Source organism: Nicotiana tabacum, chromosome 3 (genome assembly GCF_000715075.1).
Source record: "Nicotiana tabacum cultivar K326 chromosome 3, ASM71507v2, whole genome shotgun sequence".
NCBI classification, from domain to species: Eukaryota; Viridiplantae; Streptophyta; class Magnoliopsida; order Solanales; family Solanaceae; genus Nicotiana; species Nicotiana tabacum.
Window position 1 is genome coordinate 180,393,921 of NC_134082.1, and position 20,511 is coordinate 180,414,431.

The window sequence follows — 20,511 nt, forward strand, 5'->3', positions numbered from 1 at the left end:
GCTTGGACACGTCCAAGATAGGAGCTTGGATGTATATGAACTTCAATTATAGGCTTTCGTTTCCCATCTCAATTCTTGTGCTTGCCGTAGCAGACTTTCATCGAGTATTTTGTCTTTTCGTTATGTTATTTTTAATCTTTTTTTTCTGCAAAAATAGTTAGAAAGAGGAAAAATACTAAATATAAATTTAAGTATATTATTTAAAGTAGAATATTAATAATATATAATAAGTAAATATTTTAGATTCATCAAATTCCTCCATGCTTGAACCATTGCTCGTCCTCGAGGAGAATAACTTTATTAGTAATTATTCTTTCTTGTAAAGTAGAAAATTGAAAAAATAAAAATTTACATAAAGTTCAATGACAATAATTTTTTCAAGTTCACCAAATCTTTACCTTGTTTTTGCTTCTGCTTTTATTTAGCAAAAGAAATTTTGCATCTCGTAGTCATGATGAACCTTTTGAGATTTATAACTTTATGATCACAACTCTTGAGTTTCTCAATTTTTTCCATCCATAAGTTTGCCCTTCATGTTAGTCTCTACTAATATACGATCAACATTGATTTCTAAAATCTTCTTAGGGCTTTTTTGGTTTTGTAATATTTGGCTTAATGCTGGTAAGGGTAAAAGATATATTTATAGTGACTTGATCTTTCTAGCTTTATCATAAGAGTTAATTATATTGTCAACCACGAATTTATTTTGCAAGAATATATACTTTTTTTTGTATTTTTGTATGGGACATTCATATATACATGAAGCACAGTTTTTAGAATACTCATTTTTTCATCTTTTTTTTTTTGATAATTCTCCATCCCTTGCTTTGATAACCATTTCTTCTCAATTAAGCTTGGAAAGAGTAAGAATATTACTTTTGTATTATTTCTTACTTTTCTTTTCATGATGGTGTAGAAAGAAATTGAAGGCTCAAATTTGGGTGTTAAAAGGATATATATGTACAATTTTTTTTTCCGGAATAAAGAGGCTAAAAAAAGTTAAACAAAGAAAGCATAATTTTTAAAAATTAATGTAGTCTGAAATTTCGCCTCGATAGACATTTGGGGCAAGTTCTAGCTAAATTATATTGATTCTACCTGTTTGTGATCATAATGCTTCTCAATTTCAACAATTTCTTATATTTGGAGATATTCATCCTTTGCCTTCATAAAAACAAAAATCACAAACTTGAAAGTTAGATGGCATAAATAAAAAAAATTATGTTCAACGGTATGTAAAATTTTATCTTAACACTTTAAAATCGTACAAGAGCAATACTTACGAATAAAGGATGATTATAAACTAAAGAAAATTAGTTATGCATAGATAAATATATTAGTAAATCATATATATATATATATATATATATATATATATATATATATATATATATATATATATATATATGTAGATCAAATCAATTATAAAATAAAATAAAAAATCTTTTTGTCTTTCAAATTTACAATCACAGAAGAAAGTTTGAAAGAAACTGTGACCACACATGTTCTATGTGTAATAGACTGAACTAATTTAACACTTTAACACTCATAAAGTGCTGGTTATGAATATAAACCAGAAAATTTACCTGTGTCAACATTCAAATTGAATTATTAAATGGCTAACCAACCAATTACTTAGGCATACCGATCACCATGGAGTTACTCCTATGTAGGTGACACTATTTTTGTAGAGGCCTTCATGAGATGTTCCGGTTGTACAATAACTTGGATATTAACTAGATTAATTGGTTAAGCATTTAATTACCCAAATTTGTATCGGACTTATGAGGCTTTATTGCTTCACCCTCAATGGCTACGGGTAGGGTCTCATAGTTCTAAATTTAACGTCGTCAGCTCGACTTATTAACTTTGAAATTCATCAGTCTGTCAAAGTGACCGATGAATTTTGCTCAAAATGTCCTCCAAAGTACATTTTTAGCCTGTGTCCATTTACCTTAAACTTGTCTCCGCCATTATTTTGCTGAATTTCAATTGTACCATATGGAGTTACATCTGTAACATTGTAAGGACCTGTCCACCTGGATTTCAACTTTCTTGGGAATAGCCTGAGTCGACTATTGTAAAGAAGTACCTGATCTCCCACTTGAAAACTTTGCTGTCGGATCAAATTGTCATGCCAGATTTTTGTTTTATCTTTGAAAATTCTTGCATTTTCATAAGCTATTAATCTCAATTCTTCCAACTCATTAACCTAAAAAAATCTATTTTTACCAGTAGAGGCTAATTCAAAGTTTAGTGCTTTTAGTGCTCAAAAAGCTTTGTGTTCTAATTCAACCAGCAAATGACAAGCTTTCCCAGAGACTAATCTATATGGGGATGTTCCACTTGGCATTTTAAACGTCGTTCGGTATGCCCATAATACATCATCTAATTTTATAGCCTAGTCTTTTCTTGAGATTCCAACCGTTTTTTCGAGAATTCTTTTTAACTCACGGTTGGAAACTTCAACTTGCCCTTGAATTTGAGCATGATATGGTGTTCCTGTTTTATGAGTCACACCATATTTTGTCAGCAAAGCAGAAAATTGTCTATGCATAAAATGAGTCCCTTGGTCACTAATGATGACTCGTGGTGTGCCAAATCTAGTAAAAATATTTTTCTTGAGAAAATTGTACACAGTTCGAGCATCATTTTTCCTTGTGGGGATGGCTTCAACCCATCTTGACACATAATCCACGACCACAAGGATATATTCAAAAGAATGAGAAGAAGGAAAAGGACCCATGAAATCTATTCCCCAAACATCAAATATTTCACATACCTGTATTGATTGTAACAACATCTCATCACTCTTAGTGATGTTACATGTTCTTTGACACTTGTCACATTGTGCAACATATGCTCGGGTATCTTTAAAGAGAGTCAGCCAGAAAAATCCGGCTTCCAAAACTTTAAAGGTTATTCGATTTGCCGCATAATGTCCTCCAATTGCTCCATCATGACAGTGATATAAAATATTGCTCATCTCATCTTCAGGCACACATCTTCTAATGATATTATCTGCGCAATTTTTAAATAAGTAAGGTTCATTCCACAAATAATACTTTGCATAAGATATAAGCTTTTTTCTTTGTTGGTAAGAGAGATCTTGGGGTGTCCACTTTCCAACCAAGTAGTTTGCAATATCTGCAAACCAGGGTGCTTGAGTCACAATTGAGTTAACTGAGAAAATGTGTTCATCAGGAAATTCTTCCTTTATTTCGCTAAACTCAAGGGGGGATTTTCCAATCTAGACAAATGGTCAGCTACTTGATTTTCTGTTCCCTTTTTATCTTCTATCTCAAGGTCAAATTCTTATATAAGTAAAATCCATCTTTACAATCTAGGTCGAGCATCTTTCTTTGCTAAGAGGTATTTAAAGTTGCATGATCAGTAAAAACAATGACCTTGGTTCCTATCAAATAAAATCGAAACTTATCAAAAGCAAATACTATTGCTAGTAACTCTTTTTTTTGTTGGCATAATTTAGTTGAGCCTCATTCATTGTTCTACTAGCGTAGTAAATGGAACGAAAGATCTTATCCTTTCTCTGGCCTAAAACAACTCCAACTGCTATATCACTAGCATCACACATGACCTCAAAAGGTTGATTCCAGTCTGGGGACACAACTATAGGGGCGGTTGATAACTTTTCCTTAAGGGTCTCAAATGCTTTCAAACAATCACCTGAAAAATCAAACTTAATATCTTTCACCAAAAGGTTAGTCAACGGTTTTGAAATCTTTGAAAAGTCTTTTATGAACCGTCTGTAAAAACCTGTATGACATAGAAAGCTTCTGATGCCTTTAACTGTTGTGGGAGGGGGTAATCTTGTTATAAGATTAATTTTAGCCTTATCAACTTCTATCCCTTTAGCAGTGATTTTATGTCCTAAAACAATTCCCTCACTAACCATAAAATAACTTTTTTCCCAATTAAAAATCAAGTTTGTCTTTTCACATCTCTTAAGAACTAAGGTCAAGTGATGAAGACAATCCTCAAATATTTTGCCAAAGAGTGTAAAATCATCCATAAAAATTTCAAGAAATTTTTCAGTCATGTCAGAAAAAATTGCTGACATACAACGCTGAAATGTAGCAGGGGCATTGCATAGACCAAATAGCATTATCCTATAGGCATATGTTCTCTGAGGACATGTGAAAGTTATTTTGTCCTGATCTTCAAGTGCAATTGGCATTTGGTTATACCCTGAATAGCCATCAAGAAAACAGTAAAAATCATATCCTGCAATTCTTTCTAACATTTGATTAATAAATGGTAAAGGAAAATGATCTTTTCTAGTAGCATTATTGAGACGTCTGTAATCAATACAGACTCTCCGTCTTGTGATGGTCCTGGTAGGTATGAGTTCATTACTTTCATTTTTTATAACAGCCATACCTCCTTTCTTTGGTACTACCTGAACTGGGCTTACCCAAGGGCTGTCTGAAATAGGATAGATAATACCTGCCGCCAAAAGCTTTACGATCTCCTTTTTTACTACTTCCTGCATTGTCGGATTCAATCTTCTTTGGGGCTGGACTATTTGCCTGTAGCTATCCTCCATAAGGATTATGTGCATACAAACAGCTGGGTTAATCCCTTTGATATCTTCTATAGTCCATCCCAAGGCTCCCTTGTGCGCTTTCAACACTTTAATCAGTTTTTCTTCTTGTCCTGCAGTAAGAGAAGATGAAATAATTACTGGAAATAATTCTTTCTCAAGGTAAACATATTTTAAATAAGATGGGAGAACTTTGAGTTCAATTTTTGGTTGAACTTGTTCTGGTTGGACCTCATCTTCAAAATCTTTTTCTAGTATTTCGGCTTCTCTTCTGATGATAGGATCATCATTTTGTGTTGTGCCAGACTTGGCCAAACATCTTTCCATTGAGTCTAGAATTAATTGATCATCTTTGAATTCATCTGTAAGATAATTAAGCATGTCAATCGAAAAACACGAAGATGGCGTCTTATCTCCTGAAAATCTTAATATCTTTTGCATATCAAAAATGATTCTTTCTTCATCAAATCTCAAAATTAGTTGTCCTTGATGGACATCTATGATTGCTTTACCTGTGGCAAGAAATGGTCCACCCAAAATGATTAGTTCATCAGGACATTCCTTCATTTCAAGTACTATAAAATCTATAGGGAAAACAAACTTATCTACTTTTACGAGCATATTTTCAATTATTCCCTTAGGTTTCTTAGTACTTTGATATGCAAACTGAAGAGAAACACATATGTCTTTCATTTCACCAAGATTCAATTTTCTAAAGATAGAAAATGACATCAAATTTATTGAAGCTCTAGAATCATAAAGTGTTTTTTCAAAATATACTCCTCCCAAAGTGCATGGAATTGTAAAACTGCCTGGGTCACCAAGTTTTGGTGGTAGCCTATTTTGAAGTATAGCACTGCATATTTCAGTAAGCATTACCACAAAAACTTCTTCCAATTTTCTTTTGCTTGACAAAATTTCTTTTAAAAGTTTGGCATATGAAGGCATTTGCAATAAAGCATTAGTGAACGGAACATTGATGTGAATCTGTTTTAAAATCTCCAAAAATTTGGCAAATTGAATAGCAAGATTTTCTCTTTTCATTTTTTGTGGAAAAGGAATTGTCACAGGGAGAGGATTTAATTTTCAATATTTTTTTCTTATTTTTCTTGACTTCTTTCTTTTTAGATGGTTCAAAGGGTATTTCAACATTCTTACAGTTATTTACCTATTATTCTGACTGATCTACATAGGGTTCATCAAGCTCCTTACCTGACCGTAAGGTGATGGCCTTAATGTACTCTTTTGGATTTTTCTCTGTATTGCTTGGTAAGGGATCTGAATCTTTTTTGACACAAGAGCTGCCAATTGGCTTAATTGAATTTACAGATTTTTAAGGGCTGAACCCTGACTTTCCATCTTTTCATTAGTGACCTTAATGTACTTGTACAAAAGGTCATCAAGACTAGGATGGGCTTGTTGAGGCCTTTGCTGATATGTAGTTGTTTGCTGATAAGGTCTAAAGCTTGATTGACCATGGTTTGGATTTTGGTATCCGAGTGGACCCTATATTTGTTGCTTTTGGAAGCTTTGAGAGTTCTTAGCACCATTTGGATTGCTCCATTGAAAACCTGGATGTTTCTGTGTCATTGGACTTCCAACAGGATATTGCTTGTAACCGATGACATTGACATGTTCATCATTGTGATTGGTTGCTTGACATTCATAGTTCCGATGATTTCCTCCACACATGTCACGAATCTCAGATTGGCTTAGTTGTTGTGTATTCACCTGAAAATTTTCAAACTTTTGTGCCAAAGAAACAATTTGCTGCGTTAGTGTATTTAAAGCATCAACCTGATTTATCGTAGCAACCTTCTTGATGATTACACGCTCATATGGCCATTGGATGCCATTCTCAGAAATCTCGTTCAACAATTGCAATGCTTCTTCCGTGGTTTTTCTCGTTACAGAACCTCCTGCAGCTGCATCAATCACATTTCTAGAAGAGGGTTTTAACCCGTGATAAAAAATATACAACTGCATATGTTCAGGAATATCATGTTGTGGGCATTTTCTTAACATTGCTTTTAATTTTTCCCAAGCTTGATATACTGACTCAGTGTCAGTCTGCAAGAAATTAGAGATGTCTTGTCTTAATAGCAGGGGGAAAATATTTGTTTAAAATTTTCTAAGTCATTTGATCCCATGTGGTGATGGAACCTTGTGGCAAACTTCGCAACCAAGTCTTGGCATCTCCTTTTAAAGAGAAAGGAAATAGCCTTAACTTGATAGCTTCAGGAGGTACTCCATTATAATTTGTTGTTTCAACAAGTTCCAAAAAGTCAATTAAATGACTGTGTGGATTTTCATTTGCGTCTCCATTGAAAATGCAAGATTGTTGAATCGTTTGAATCAAGCCATTCTTGATTTCAAAGTTGTTGGCTTCCACTGGAGGTTTTCTGACACTAGATTCGCAATTAAAGCAGTCAGGTCTAGCATAATCCCTTAGGATTCTGTTAGCTGGCCTTGGTGCTACTTCATCAAACTGATCCTCCATATGGACTGGTAGTTGAATGTCTTCTACTTCTCGATTCTCCATACCTTCACGAGCTATACTTTGAGAAGATATTGTTTGTCTTTGTCACGACCCTAACCCCGAACCCGGTCATGATGGCGCCTCTCGTGAAGACAAGGCCAGCCATTTCAACCCAACTCAACTTTTAAAGTAGTTAATCAACATAAAAATAGTCTAAACAAGATTTAAATAATGCTAAATAGAGGAAATATCGATAACAATGCGGAAAGTCCAACTCGACATAGCCCTAACTGGGGTGTCACAAGTCACGAGCATCTCTAAACCATAATACTAGTCTGCTAAAGTCATAAACTACTACACGTGTTTGAAAGGAAACAGAAATGATAGAAAAGTAGAGACACGAGGTTGCGGTCGTCAACAGCTACCTCGTAATCTCCGAAAAACCGCCTGGAACTGGAGGAATCAACACTCAAGAGCGGTACCAGCTACACCTAGATCTACACACAGGGTGTAGGGAGTAAAGCGAGTACTTCAACTCAGTGAGTAACAAATGTAAATAACGACTGAAAGTAAGAAAACACGTAAAACACAAGGCATTCTATACTGAAGCAGTAAAATCACTTAAAGCAGTAAAACAGTAAAGAGTCAAGTAAATCCCCTTTTAACAAGTAAAACAAGTAATTGACAGGTAAGTAAACAAATAGAAGTTCGCTCCTCGGGCACAATATCAACAAATCCGCCCTTCGGGCAATATCTCAGAACAATATCAGCCCCTCGGGCTCAATCTCACATCACAATGGGTACCCGCACTCACTGGGGGTGTGCAGACTCCGGGAGGGGCTCCTTACAGCCCAAGCGCAATATCAAGCCATCTCGTGGCATCAAATCTAGGCCCTCGGCCTTATATCAGTCAAGCCACCTCGTGGCGTATATATCTCAGGCCCTCGGCCTCATAAACAATATCAACAAGCCACCTCGTGGCGTACATATCTCAGGCCCTCGACCTCAATCAGTATCAGTGTTTCCTCACAACTAGTCCCTCGACCTTACTCAGTCAAAAAATACTCACAAGCCCCTCGGGCATTAGTAAAACAATATTTCTCAGCCCAAAACATCATTTAAAATATCATTTAAGTCTCAAAACGGAGTAAAAATGACTGAGTAGTAAAACAATGGAAAATAACATGACTTAGTTAAATTAATAAGTCAAAACAGTGAGGAAATAGTAATAAAAATCCCTGAATGGTTCAAATAGTTGGCAATCAGCCCAAATATGGCAATCAGCCCAAATCATGATGATAACATATAAGTTTCAGTCAAATACGCGGTAAACTCATCAATCGGGACGGACCAAGTCACAATCCCTAATAGTACACGATCCCACGCTCGCCATCAAGCATGTGCCTCACCTCAATATATCACTACGATGTGCAATCCGGGGTTTCAAACCCTCAGAGCATTATTTACAATCATTACTCACCTTGAATCAGCTAAATCTCTAGCTCGCGACGCCTTTGCCCCTCAAATCGGCCTTCACGCGCGTCGAATCTATCCAAAATCAGAACGAATACGTCACAATATGCTAAGGGAACAAAGCTCACGTGAAAACAATCGAATTACCACAAAATTCCAGAAACTGGTCAAACCCGACGCCGGGCCCACATCTCGGAATTTGACAAAATTCACAAAACTAGAATCCTTATACTCTCACGAGTCTAACCATATGAAAATTATCCAATTCCGGTACCGTTTCGTCCTTCAAATCATCATTTTATATTTTTGGAAGATTCCACAAATTTTCTTCCCAAATTCTCTCCCAAATCACAAATTAAATGATGAATTCAATGATAGATTCATGTACTCTAGCCAAATCTGAGTTAAAATCACTTACCCCTATAAATTTCTTGAAAAACCTTCGAGATTCACCAAAATCCGAGCTCTCTAGGTCAAAATATTAAATCCAAAACCTCGTATTTATAGAGTACCCTACAGATTTCCACATATACGGACCACACAAAATCGACCGCGGTCGCACATGCTTTCCTCTGCAGTGATAAACTTTAGTAATTTGGCTATACCTTTCGCTACAAATGTCCAAATTGCAACATCTTTACCTTTCTAAAAAATAGACACGAAGGGATACAACTTTTATTTTTGGATCATCTCAAAATTCCTAGTAGATCAAAAGATATGAGCTTCCGAAGTAGGACCAGTGAAATATTCCCCACCGTGGCCGCACTGCATTTTGTGCGGTCCGCACAACACCTACCGCGGCTGCACTTCATTTTGTGTGGACCGCACAGCACATACCGTTGCCGCACTTCTTTTTGTGCGGACCACGCAGGTGGGTTCCGAGGCCTGCAACCCTTCGGACCTGCTACAGCTATGATTTTCGGCGTAAAACATCCCGGAACCTACTCGGAACCTACCCGAAACTCCCGGAACTTCAAACCAATTGTACCAACACATCCCATGACATCGTTCAAACTTTTTCAAAACTTCGGAATGCTCACAACAACATCAATCACCAATTTAACATAGGATTCAAGCCTAAGAACTCCAAGAACTCTTAAATTATGCTTTCGATCAAAAAGTCTATCAAATCTCGTTCGAATGACCTAAAATTTTGCACACACATCCCAAATGACACAACGAAGCTACTTCCACTCTCAGAATTCCATTCTGACCCCTATATCAAAATCTCACCTATCAACCTGAACCGCCAAAATATCAACTTCGCCAATTTAAGCCTAAATCTTCTCTACAACTCCAAAACTCATTTCGATCGTGCTCCTAAGTCACAAATCACCTCCCAAAGCTAACCGAACCATCAGAATTCACTTCCGAGCCTTCTAACACATAAGTCAACATTCAGTTGACTTTTCCAACTTAAGTCTTCTTAAAAGAGACTAAGTGTCTCAAACTTCACCAAACTCATTCCGGACTCGATCCGACCAAGCCATTACCACAAAACACGAATAATGAAGCATAAAAAAGCTAAAATGGGGGAAACAAAGCGGTAACGCATGAGACGACAGGACAGGTCGTCACAATCCTTTCCTACACAATCGAAGAGATTTTTCAATTTCTGGATCGTAACTAGCCAACTTTTTTTAAGAAGAGTGGGTCATAAACTACCTAAAATTTTAAAGAGAAGAAAAATAATAATAAAGTAACACTAATTTCTAAAGCATTACTAAAAATAACTAAAGAAATTTTCAAAAATAACAAAAATAGTTAGTTGAAAAAAAAGTACGATAATATATATTAAGTATAAGTAAAGATAGTACTAGTAATATTGTACTAAATATACATAAGGAAAACTAATGATAGAAGTAGTAGGTAGAAGTACTTAACAGTAGATAGTGAGAATACTGACAGAAAAAACTAATGATAGAAGTAGTAAGAAGTACTTAATAGTAGATAGTGAAAATACTGACAGAAATAATAATAATAATAATAATAAATTCTCAAATTAGTAACAAAATATTTAATCTGAAGTAGATGTATGCCAATCCCCGGCAACGGCGCCAAAAATTTGACGAGGCCAATGTGTATAGAATTTTTCTGCTCGTACTCAGTCAAATTCTAGTAAAGTTTATGATATCGTCCCACAGAGGTTGGTTAATTTAGGCTACAGACTTTAAATATTTTTACTACTATTTGAGAGAACCAAATTGATTAAAGGTGAGTTCTAAAACTTGTTAATTAATTAAAGCAAAACAAATAATTTTCGAAAGATTTATAATTTAAAAAGAGTTGGGAATCGTTGAATTTACTTGATAATATTATTACAATAAAATCTCAATTTCTACATGTATTTCTCTAAAGAATAATTGCTTATTGCTAATACAATTATATTTGCTCACTAAGAAAAAGTCAATTAATAGCACTCCGTGAGGTTATGTAATTAATTGAGTTAAAACTAGTGACGATCAAACCAAAATATTTTCTTGCTTGAATTGTGCTAAAAGGTAGTAAAAACTTGGTGAGAATATTTTTACTAAAAATCAGTAATTTTGCCTACAACAATTCCTCCGTAAGAATTAAAACTGAGACAAACAAGATTACAGATTTGAAATAAGAGTTTTACAAAAAATTATTCTCACTCTACTATTTTATTCATTGGTTATTATATATTAATTTTGCTCTGTGAGAATTACAAAATTAATATAAGAATAACTTAAATAAAATATATAGAAGTGATAATAATGATTAGTTAGAAACCATTATTTCAGCACAGTATGAATTATACAATGAAAATTTCAAGCTAAGGATGTATTAAAACTGAAATAATATTATAAAAATATATATCAAGCTTCATCAACTATTCCAACAAAAGAGAATACTCAATTATGGAGTATTTAAATCTCACAACAAAAAGGAATTCTAGAATATTTTCAATACTCTTAGAAAATCCAAAAACTAATAAGAAGAAAATAAAATAGTTAAAGAAGGAAGTTAAGACCAAAGTTTAGATAAAAGTACTTCTTCCTTCCTTCCTCTCCTCTTCCGATGCCAAATTGCATTCCATTTATAGATAAATCTTGCAAGCATTAAATGATTAGACGTGTCCAAGGAATAAGCTTGGACACGTCTGAAGAGTGAGCTTGGATGTGTCCGAGGAGTGAGCTTGGATGTGTCTGAAGACATGAGCTTGGATATGTCTGAAGAGATGAGCTTGGACACGTCCAAGATAGGAGCTTGGATGTATATGAACTTCAATTATAGGCTTCCGTTTCCCATCTCAATTCTTGTGCTTGCCATAGCAGACTTTCATCGAGTATTTTGTCTTTTCCTTCTGTTATTTTTAATCTTTTTTTCTGCAAAAATAGTTAGAAAGAGGCAAAATACTAAATATAAATTTAAGTATATTATTTAAAGTAGAATATTAATAATATATAATAAGTAAATATTTTACATTCATCAATAACTTAGTATTCAATCAAGTGTACCATCAAAACCTTTTGGAGTATATTGGCCAACAAATAATATTAAATCAATTCTAAATAAACAAAAGATGAGAAATGGAATCGCAGAAATAGGGCTGATAATAAGAACTGATAAAGATGATCAAAGGAAAATAATGTATACGCAAGAAAGGAAATGGCATAAGTTTCTCAAGAAACAAAAACCTCACCCATTTATAGGGCTGGGTGGCCCGAGAATCGAAGTAAATGATTGTCAATGGCGCTAAAACCGAAGCGATAAGCACACAAACGCTATCTCGGAAAGATGCGCAATGATGACGCACGTGGTAGTTGTAACGACCCGACCGGTCGTTTTGAGTTCTAGCGTGCCGTTCAGCAGTTTGAGGCCATGAGCAGCTTCACTTTAGGTATTATGACTTGTACATGTTGTCGTAATTGAATTTCGAGAAGTTCGGAGTTGATTTGGAAAGAGAATTCTCATTTAGGAAGCTTTAAGTTGGAAGTATTAACTAAGATTGGAGTTTAGAAGAAACGACCTCGGAATCGGGATCTGAAGGTTCCAGCAGGTTTGTATGATGTTTTCGGACTTGGGCGTATGCTCGGATTGGGTTTTGGATGAACCGGGAGCGTTTTGGCGCATATTGTGGAAGTTAGCAATTTGGAAGAAATTTCATAAGTTTGGCTTGAAGTGCATTCCAACGTTATCGATGTCTATTTGGGATTCCGAGTTTGAGAGTAGCTACGTATGGTAATTTTGGAGTTGGAGCACGAACGGAAGAGAATTTGGAGGTCCGTAGGTCATTTTGAAGTCGTTTGGCTAAAGATAGAAATTTGAAGGTTTTTCTGAGAAGTTTGACCGGAAGTGGACTTTTTGATATCGGGGTCGGAATCCGATTACGAAAGTTGGACTGGGCCCGTAATGTTGAATATGACTTGTGTGCAAAATTTGGGGCCAATCGGACGTGATTTGATAGGTTTAAACAACGAGAGTAGAGGTTTGAAGTTCTAAAGTTCATAAAGCTTGGATTGGAGGTCGATTCGTGGTGTTAGCATTGTTTGATATGATTTGAGGCCTCGAGCGAGTTCGTAATGTGTTTTGGGACTGGTAGGTATGATTAGTTGGGGTCCCAGGGGCCTCGGGTGGATTCCGGGTGGTCAACGAATCAAAAATAGATTTTTTGGAAGGCTAAAGTTGTTGGTTGCTGTCATAACCGCACCTGCGAGAAATGGGCCGTAGGTGCAGAGCTACAGAAGTGGCCAGAAGAGCCGTAGATGCGGTATTAGCGGAGGAGAGCTGGGACCGCAGATGCGGTCATGTTGCCGAAGATGCGGGACCGCACCTACAGTGGAGAAGATGCAGAAGCGGAAAAGGGCAGCTTGGTGAGGAACCGCAGAAGCGGTATTTGAACCGCACCTGCGGAACCGCAGAAGCGGTCAAGAGACCGCAGGTGCGGAAAGTGCTGGAGGCAGTGAGTTGTTTTAAAGTCGGGTTTTGGCCATTTCCTCTCATATTTTCTTGGCTTGGGCGATTCTTGGAGGGTTTCAAGAGAGGATTTTCATCATCAATGATAAGGTAAGCTATCCCCAACCTATCTTGAGTTAAATACATGATTATATACAGATTTGGGCATGGAACTTTGTAGAAAACTTGGGTTTGAGGGAAAACCTAGAAAATTGATATTCTTGTTATTTGACCACGATGTTGGGTATGGAATTAAGAGGAAATCATATATTTGAGTTCGTGAGTTCATGGGTAAACTTTATCTTCAAAAAATTTAGGAATCCGGGCAAGCGGGCCCAAGGGAAATTTTGTCAACTTTTTGATCGGGGGTTAGGAATTGCTATGAATCGGATTGTAATGAGTAATTGATCATATATTAATGGATTTACATAATCATTGGCTAGTTTTGGAGCATTGTGCATCGATTCGAGTCTTCGGAAGGGCTTGAATCGAAATATAGGTTTTGGAGCGAGGTGAGTCTCCTTTCTAACCTTGTAAGAGGGAATTGTCCCCATAGGTGAGTTAATTGGTTATGTGCTCCTATTTGTGGGGGCTACATATGCACGAGGAGGCGAGAGTCTGTGCGTAGCTACTATTATGCTATTGTCCGGGTAGTCTAGGACCCAAAAACATGTTGTACTTGGATTATTTGTAAACTTATTGACAGCTTGAATTGCTTAAATCTCATCGAATTAGTAAATGAATTTCTAAAAAATATTAAACTTCATTTTTCTTAAATCATTAAAAGAGAGCTGGCTTTTATTGGAATAAAGTCTTAATTGGTTGTGTGACTGTGTATGTCTATGCGTGCTCGCGTCACATGTATGATTCGCGAGCGGGGTATTGGTGTATTTAATGTTGACCGCGTCACATGTATGATGCGCGAGCGGGATAATAGATGCATCTATGGTTCGTGCTTTTCGACCCTCGGCAGTGCACATTTTACATTTCTGTTGGATCGGGTTGTATGACCTCGACAGGATTTACGCATGCTTGTATTGCTTCCCTTGAGATTATTTGAGATTGATACTTGCTCTCCCCAATTTGATATAATTGGAAACTATTGGATTATAAATCCGGCGACTTTTAATATAAAAAGGAACTTTCACCTATTCATGACTTACTTGAAATTATTGTCATTCTTAATAAATCCTTGATTATTCGCATTAATAATATATCATTATTGGACCTCTAGTAAGTGTCGAAATTGACCATCTCGTCTCTACTTCTTTGAGATTAGACATGATACTCATTGGGTACACATTGTTTTCGTACTAATACTACACTTCTGTGCATTTTTGTTGCACAGACATGCGTCTCTAAAGGCCTATGGGGCGTGACAACATGGTTGATACGGAGACTTAGATGAGTTGCACTTCTCGAGGCGACCCGCAACCAGAAGAGTCTCTTTCAGTTTTCTGTATTTACTTTATGCCCAATATTGTATTCTGGATGTTTGTTGTATTATATTATTTCCTAGAAATTGCTCATGCACTTGTGACACCGGGTTTTGGGTGGATTTTTGGATTATTCATTATTTAATGTGTAAAGGAAAAAAATGATTTTAAACAAATACTAAAATTGGAATTTAATTAAGTATTTTGGTTGGCTTGCATGACAGCGGTGTCCGATGCCATCACGACCCTTATTGTTTTTTGGCTCGTGACAATATGGTATCAGAGCACTAGGTTCCCTTAGGTTTCACGAGTCATGAGCAAGTCTAGTAGAGTCTCGCGGATCGGTACAGAGACGTCTGTACTTATCTTCGGGAGACTACAAGGATGTTAAGAGTACTTCCCTTCTTGATTCCTTATCGTGCAGTTTGATTCCTTTGAGGCTTATGCCTTTATTTCCTTCCTATTCGATCTTACACAACGCGAGCCGCTGGTTATAAATCAAGAATTTAAGGAATGTAATGGTACTACGAATGTGGTGCGGGGTGTTTCTCCCTGCGGGGTTGTTTGAGCTATTATCGTCGCCTTGTGGAAGGATATTCTGTCGTTTCAGCTCAGTAGCAGTACTTCTGAGAGCTTTGAGGCTAGGCACAGGTTGCCATGATGCTTATGAACGATTATTCCGCGGTATTGATATGATGGTATGATGTTTGCCTATGTGTCGAGGCAGTGAATGACTTGAAGGGAGGTTTACTCAGTGCATGATCTAGAGATTCAGTTTTTTAATCCTGGCAGGGGAAAAGCAATCGGGCTGAGAATGTTCAGGTTTGGGTTGATGGGGTAACAAGACTTGGTAATTGCGGGCGGGGTGAAGTTTTCTTCTATGATGAGGTGTCGTTGTCCTTATTGAATGTACTAAGTTCGCCGGTGTTATGATCTTCTACAATTCACCTCTGGAGCAGGATATTGCGGGTCAGTATTGAAGAAACGAATGTTAGATATCGCGGGGTGCAGGATTGAATCGGTGTTCCTAATATTGACGGCTCGAGAAAGATGATCTTCGGAAAGGTTTAAGGTTAGTAGCGATTCATGGGTTCAAATGCTACAAAGATGGATTTATTTAAGGCAACAACTTAGTATCAAAGGATGAGGAAGGAAATGTGGGAGGTGTCAGGCGGTGGCTAAAATTTCTAGGAGGCCAAGTGTCACACCTCCTTTTTCACCTACACCCCGCAAAGGGGCGTAAAAGGGAGTTTTTCCAATTAAAGGACAATCAAAACGGGATTTTATTTAAAGATTCAGAATCGCCACTTGGGAGATTTATGGTGTCCCAAGTCACCGGTTGAATCCCGAATCGAGGAAAAGATTGACTCTGTATTACAGTCCGCGAATCAGAAATCTGAGTAAGGAATTCTGTTAACCCGGGAGAAGGTGTTAGGCATTCCCGAGTTCCATGGTTCTAGCACGGTCGCTCAACTGTCATATTCGGCTTATTTATCTGGTTTTAATACATGTTGAACCTATGTGCAAATTTTAACTGTTTACCGCTTTTATTATTATTATTTTTAACGAGAATTGCAACGTCGTGAAAATACACCTCGAACCACGTCACATCAATGCACCCGTGGTTATTGACACATTTCAACTCTGTTGAGATTTAGATTTGGGTCATATAAATGTGCACCTGAGTTTAAGAAAGTAAATTATTAAAGGCGCGCCTAAAGCGATTAGCGTATCATTATTTTTGTGTAGGGCCGTGAACTTTTGCTAAATGGCTCATCCCGAAGTCTAAGTAATTTTACCAACACATATAGAGGGCCCCGCAGCTTGTGTATTTTTGTTTGTCGAGGCTCGTGTCATTCATTATTTTTTTTAAAGGAATTTGCAACGTCGTGGAAATGCATCTCGAACCACGTCACAATCAATGTACCCGTGATTAGCGACACATTTCGACTTCGTTGAGATTTGGATTTAGGTCACATAAATGTGCACCCGAGTTTAAGAGAGTAAATTTTTAACGCGTGCCAGAAGTGACTTCCGCGTTATTATCTTTTGGAGAAAGCCGTGAAATTCGCTGAACGACTCGTCCCTAAATCTAAGTATTTTGAAATAAATATTTATTGAGGGCCCCGCAATTTTGTATTTTTTATTCGGCGAGGCTCATCTTATTTTTATTCAAGGATATCCTAAAGCGATTAATTTTCTATTTATTTATCTCTAAGAATAAAGAAAATCCTAATCAATTAGTATTAAAAGTTCGGTCTTCAAGTTCAAGTCCAGGTCCAAACAAAAGGAAACACCCTCTAGTTTGAACCCGCTACCTAACTTAAGATCCGCCGCCTGCCGTTGCAAATATTAACAAACCAGCTACCATTTCGATTCAGTTCAACCTAGCTTTATTATATGAATTGGACTATTGGAATTAACTATGTGGAATACAAAGCCATTTTTTGAGCTCTTTTTACGATTTGTTGAAAAATGCATCAATGCATAAAAAAATTGTCATCAAGCTAACATTAATCACTAACATTTGAGAACTAACATTATTTACGTTTCTATTTAAAATGATGTTATTTACTCAAGTGAACTCGCAATTTCAGAATTACACCTATTAAACCAACATGCTGATTTCCATAAACTATTTGAACCTGTTTTGTGACATAAACTATTTGAAACTGTTTCACGACTACTGAACAAAAGAATTAAATACAGTATATTTCATAACTAGTAATCACCAACTAAGATTAATTACAATTGATATTCCATGTTTGTAGAAATAGATTCAATCAGTCCAGTTTATGCATTTCAAAGTCATTCCAATACATACTATGAAATATCAGGTGAACTACTGCTAATACATCAAATTAAACACAAAGAAACAGTTATTTTCAGAAATCCATTCCAACAACTCTTTACTTCCTTTCCTTTAAATTTGAGTGTTGTAGAACATGTACCTGGATAACGGAAACACAAGAAGATGAAGGAGCAGTCAGCAACAGTAATAACACAGCAACGCAGTGACAGAACAACCCAGTGACAGATTAAAAAGGAAGGAACCAGCAGAGTTCCAGCAACACCCAATGAAAACAGTAGCCAATAACCAATAGCAAACTCAGGAAGAACCAATTGAAACCCCAGAAATACCAAATAGCAACACCAATGAAACAGCAACAGTACTAGTTCTGATATTCAGCAGTAAAAGAAAAGATTCACTTTTCAGTTTCTTAGCTCTCCGAACACTGAACCTTTTAGGATTAAAAATCAGCCTGTTTTTTACTCTCAAATTACTGAACTTTTAAATGTTAAAAATCCAGCCTAAACTCTCTGGAAGAAAAGACTGAAAGAGAACTCCTCTTTTCCTTCCAAAAACCAGCCCCTTTTCTGTCTTGAAATGACCCTATTTATAACCCAAAAACAGATATGGGCAACATATTTTAACCTATCCTTTTTAAGCTTTTCATACCATTATGTTTTGTTCCTCACACTTGCATGCCTTGTTCCCCACACTTGCATGCCTTGTTCCCCACTAGCAAATGTCTTGTTCCCCACTATGTATTAAACAATGCCTTATTTTAATATTATTAGTGCTTAGTGGACAGAGCATTCAAATTAATCATTTTTAAAACTTTAAATCCCAAAATACCCCTGAAACTATTGAAATTACCATTCTACCCCATCAGCTATATCCAATCCTCCTAATCAATTAACCAAACTATAGCAGCTATAACCAATCTTAATTGAGAAATCCTAACAATTGACTAATTAAACACATGAAACTAACTCCCAATCAACAACATTAGGACAATTCAACAAGGCCAGATTCATATCAGAACAAACTTAACAGAACAATCAAGTATATCCAAATCACTAAACACAATCATCAATTGAACTCAAAACAGTAGGAAAGTCGTCAAAACGCATACACATATAATTTCAACGAATATGCAGTAGGATACTTCATGCGAAAACTTTATCAAAATGAACCCACTTTAAAACGAAACGACAAATAGATCCGTGAATAGCATAGATTTGAGCTAAGATATATGACCTTTACTACTGCACTTTCTTGCTCCGTTACGCACAGTGAAAATGAAACTCCAAAGAAAAAACAAAAAAATCCGTGAACGAGCTACGACTGACCTTTATGCTAATGATCCGACGTCGAATAAACTGAACTTCCGATGAAACACAGGTTTGTTCACAACACTATTTCGATGCTTGACTAACAAACACAGACTCGGACGGAACCTCGACGCACTGCCTCGACGTACGACTGAGCACGACCTCGGATGGCTAGTCTCGTTTTGGACTGGATGGTGGCTATGGAGAAGGTGAGGCGGGCTGTTTCAGGTGGTCGAACGAGCTGATGGAGAAGGCAGGCCAGTGGTCATTGATAGTAAGGCTGGCGTGAAGGGAGGTGGTCGTGGTGGGCGTGAGACGGGCTGTCAACGAGTGATGGAGTCGCCGGTGGTCGTTGGACGTCGATGGAGAAGGCTGGCCAGTGGCCAGTAGTGCAGCGATGGGAAGACTGGCTGGAGCTCGCGACTGGAGGGTCGTTGGGCTGTAGGTTGTCGACGAGAGCTTGGAGATGGCAGTGGGGTGGTCATTTGTTCGAAGAAGAAGAAGGAGGGCAGCCATGGATGTCGAGGGAGCTTGGAGATGGCAGCGTGGGGTCGTGGGTTCAAAGAAGAAGAAGGGCAGCCATGGATGTCGAGGGAGAAGGAGGGGTCGTTTGGAGAAGATGAAGAAGGAGAGTGGGCGGGTGGTTTAGGGTTTTTTGTTAGGGGTTTGGAAATGAAAAATGAAGTGAAGAAAGGGAGGTTGTTTGGTCTATGGGGTAGACCGGGTCGGGGATGGGGTATAGGCTGGGTATCTGGGTTTCAATTTCAAAGGGGAAGAAAAATTATTTGGGATGATGGACTTTAAATTAATTTGGCCCAAATATGACTTAACACTCTTTTATTTTGCCTTTCTTTTCTTAAACTAATAAAACTAAAAATTCCAAAAATCCTAAATTAACTTATAGGACTAGATTAATTTATAAAAGTACTAACTAACTTTTAATAATAATTAACACACACAATCAAATAAAATCACATAACTTGGACATGAAATGCTAAAAATGCAAAAAATACATTATTTTGTGTTTTTCTTTCTCTTAAAAACAAAACATGGTTTAATTAATTCCTAAGTGCACAATTAAATCTTAACTGTGCATGCAACATATATTTTTGTATTTTTAATTAATTAAAACAAACTAAACATTCACAGACAAAAATAATTATCCAAAATGTCACGCAAAGTTCTCAAAATTATACCCAAAGGCAATTTGTTTTATTTTTCGATTTCTTTGGGAGTAGTTTTCGTGAAGCGAAAATCACGTGCTCATAGCTGCCCCTCTTTGTCCGAAAACACAAAGAGTTTTCGTACAAAAGATAAAGTGAGCGGATAAGAGCGATTTTTGCCTGTTGGAATATTTCGTGTGAAGCATTTTTTGAAAAGATTTAACCGAACCTTTGCTTCACAGATTTCCTACATATCCCTGGCTAAAAGGGAATCATGTTAATGTAGTTCGGGAAGTTTTGGTAGCTGGGACTACCATGGGACTGCAATGTTACTGCTGTTGCATGCTGTTATTACTG

General features: G+C 36.8%; 2 protein-coding genes across 2 annotated transcripts; both read right to left on the reverse strand.

The window, feature by feature from the left end:
• Positions 1-1,879: 1,879 nt before the first annotated feature.
• LOC142178272 (uncharacterized) lies at positions 1,880-5,608 on the reverse strand. Its single transcript, XM_075247602.1, has 3 exons — positions 3,466-5,608; positions 2,783-3,021; positions 1,880-2,212 (listed from the first exon to the last, which is right to left on the reverse strand). The coding sequence occupies exons 1-3, from the start codon at positions 5,606-5,608 to the stop codon at positions 1,880-1,882; spliced, it is 2,715 nt and encodes a 904-aa protein (XP_075103703.1).
• Positions 5,609-6,695: 1,087 nt separating this feature from the next.
• Positions 6,696-7,106, reverse strand: LOC142178277 (uncharacterized). The gene has a single exon (XM_075247608.1). The coding sequence runs from the start codon at positions 7,104-7,106 to the stop codon at positions 6,696-6,698; it is 411 nt and encodes a 136-aa protein (XP_075103709.1).
• Between the last annotated feature and the right edge of the window lie 13,405 nt (positions 7,107-20,511).

What these genes read in the sequence shown, in the direction of transcription:
- LOC142178277 (XM_075247608.1), bottom strand. Translation starts at nt 7,106, where the DNA reads ATGGAGAATCGAGAAGTAGAAGACATTCAACTACCAGTCCATATGGAG.
- LOC142178272 (XM_075247602.1), bottom strand. Translation starts at nt 5,608, where the DNA reads ATGAAAAGAGAAAATCTTGCTATTCAATTTGCCAAATTTTTGGAGATT. An exon ending in TTATGCCAACAAAAAAAAGA is followed by an intron (nt 3,022 to 3,465) that starts GTTACTAGCAAT and finishes AAAATTGCGCAG; the next exon opens with ATAATATCATTAGAAGATGT. An exon ending in TGTTGTTACAATCAATACAG is followed by an intron (nt 2,213 to 2,782) that starts GTATGTGAAATA and finishes AGATTTTTTTAG; the next exon opens with GTTAATGAGTTGGAAGAATT.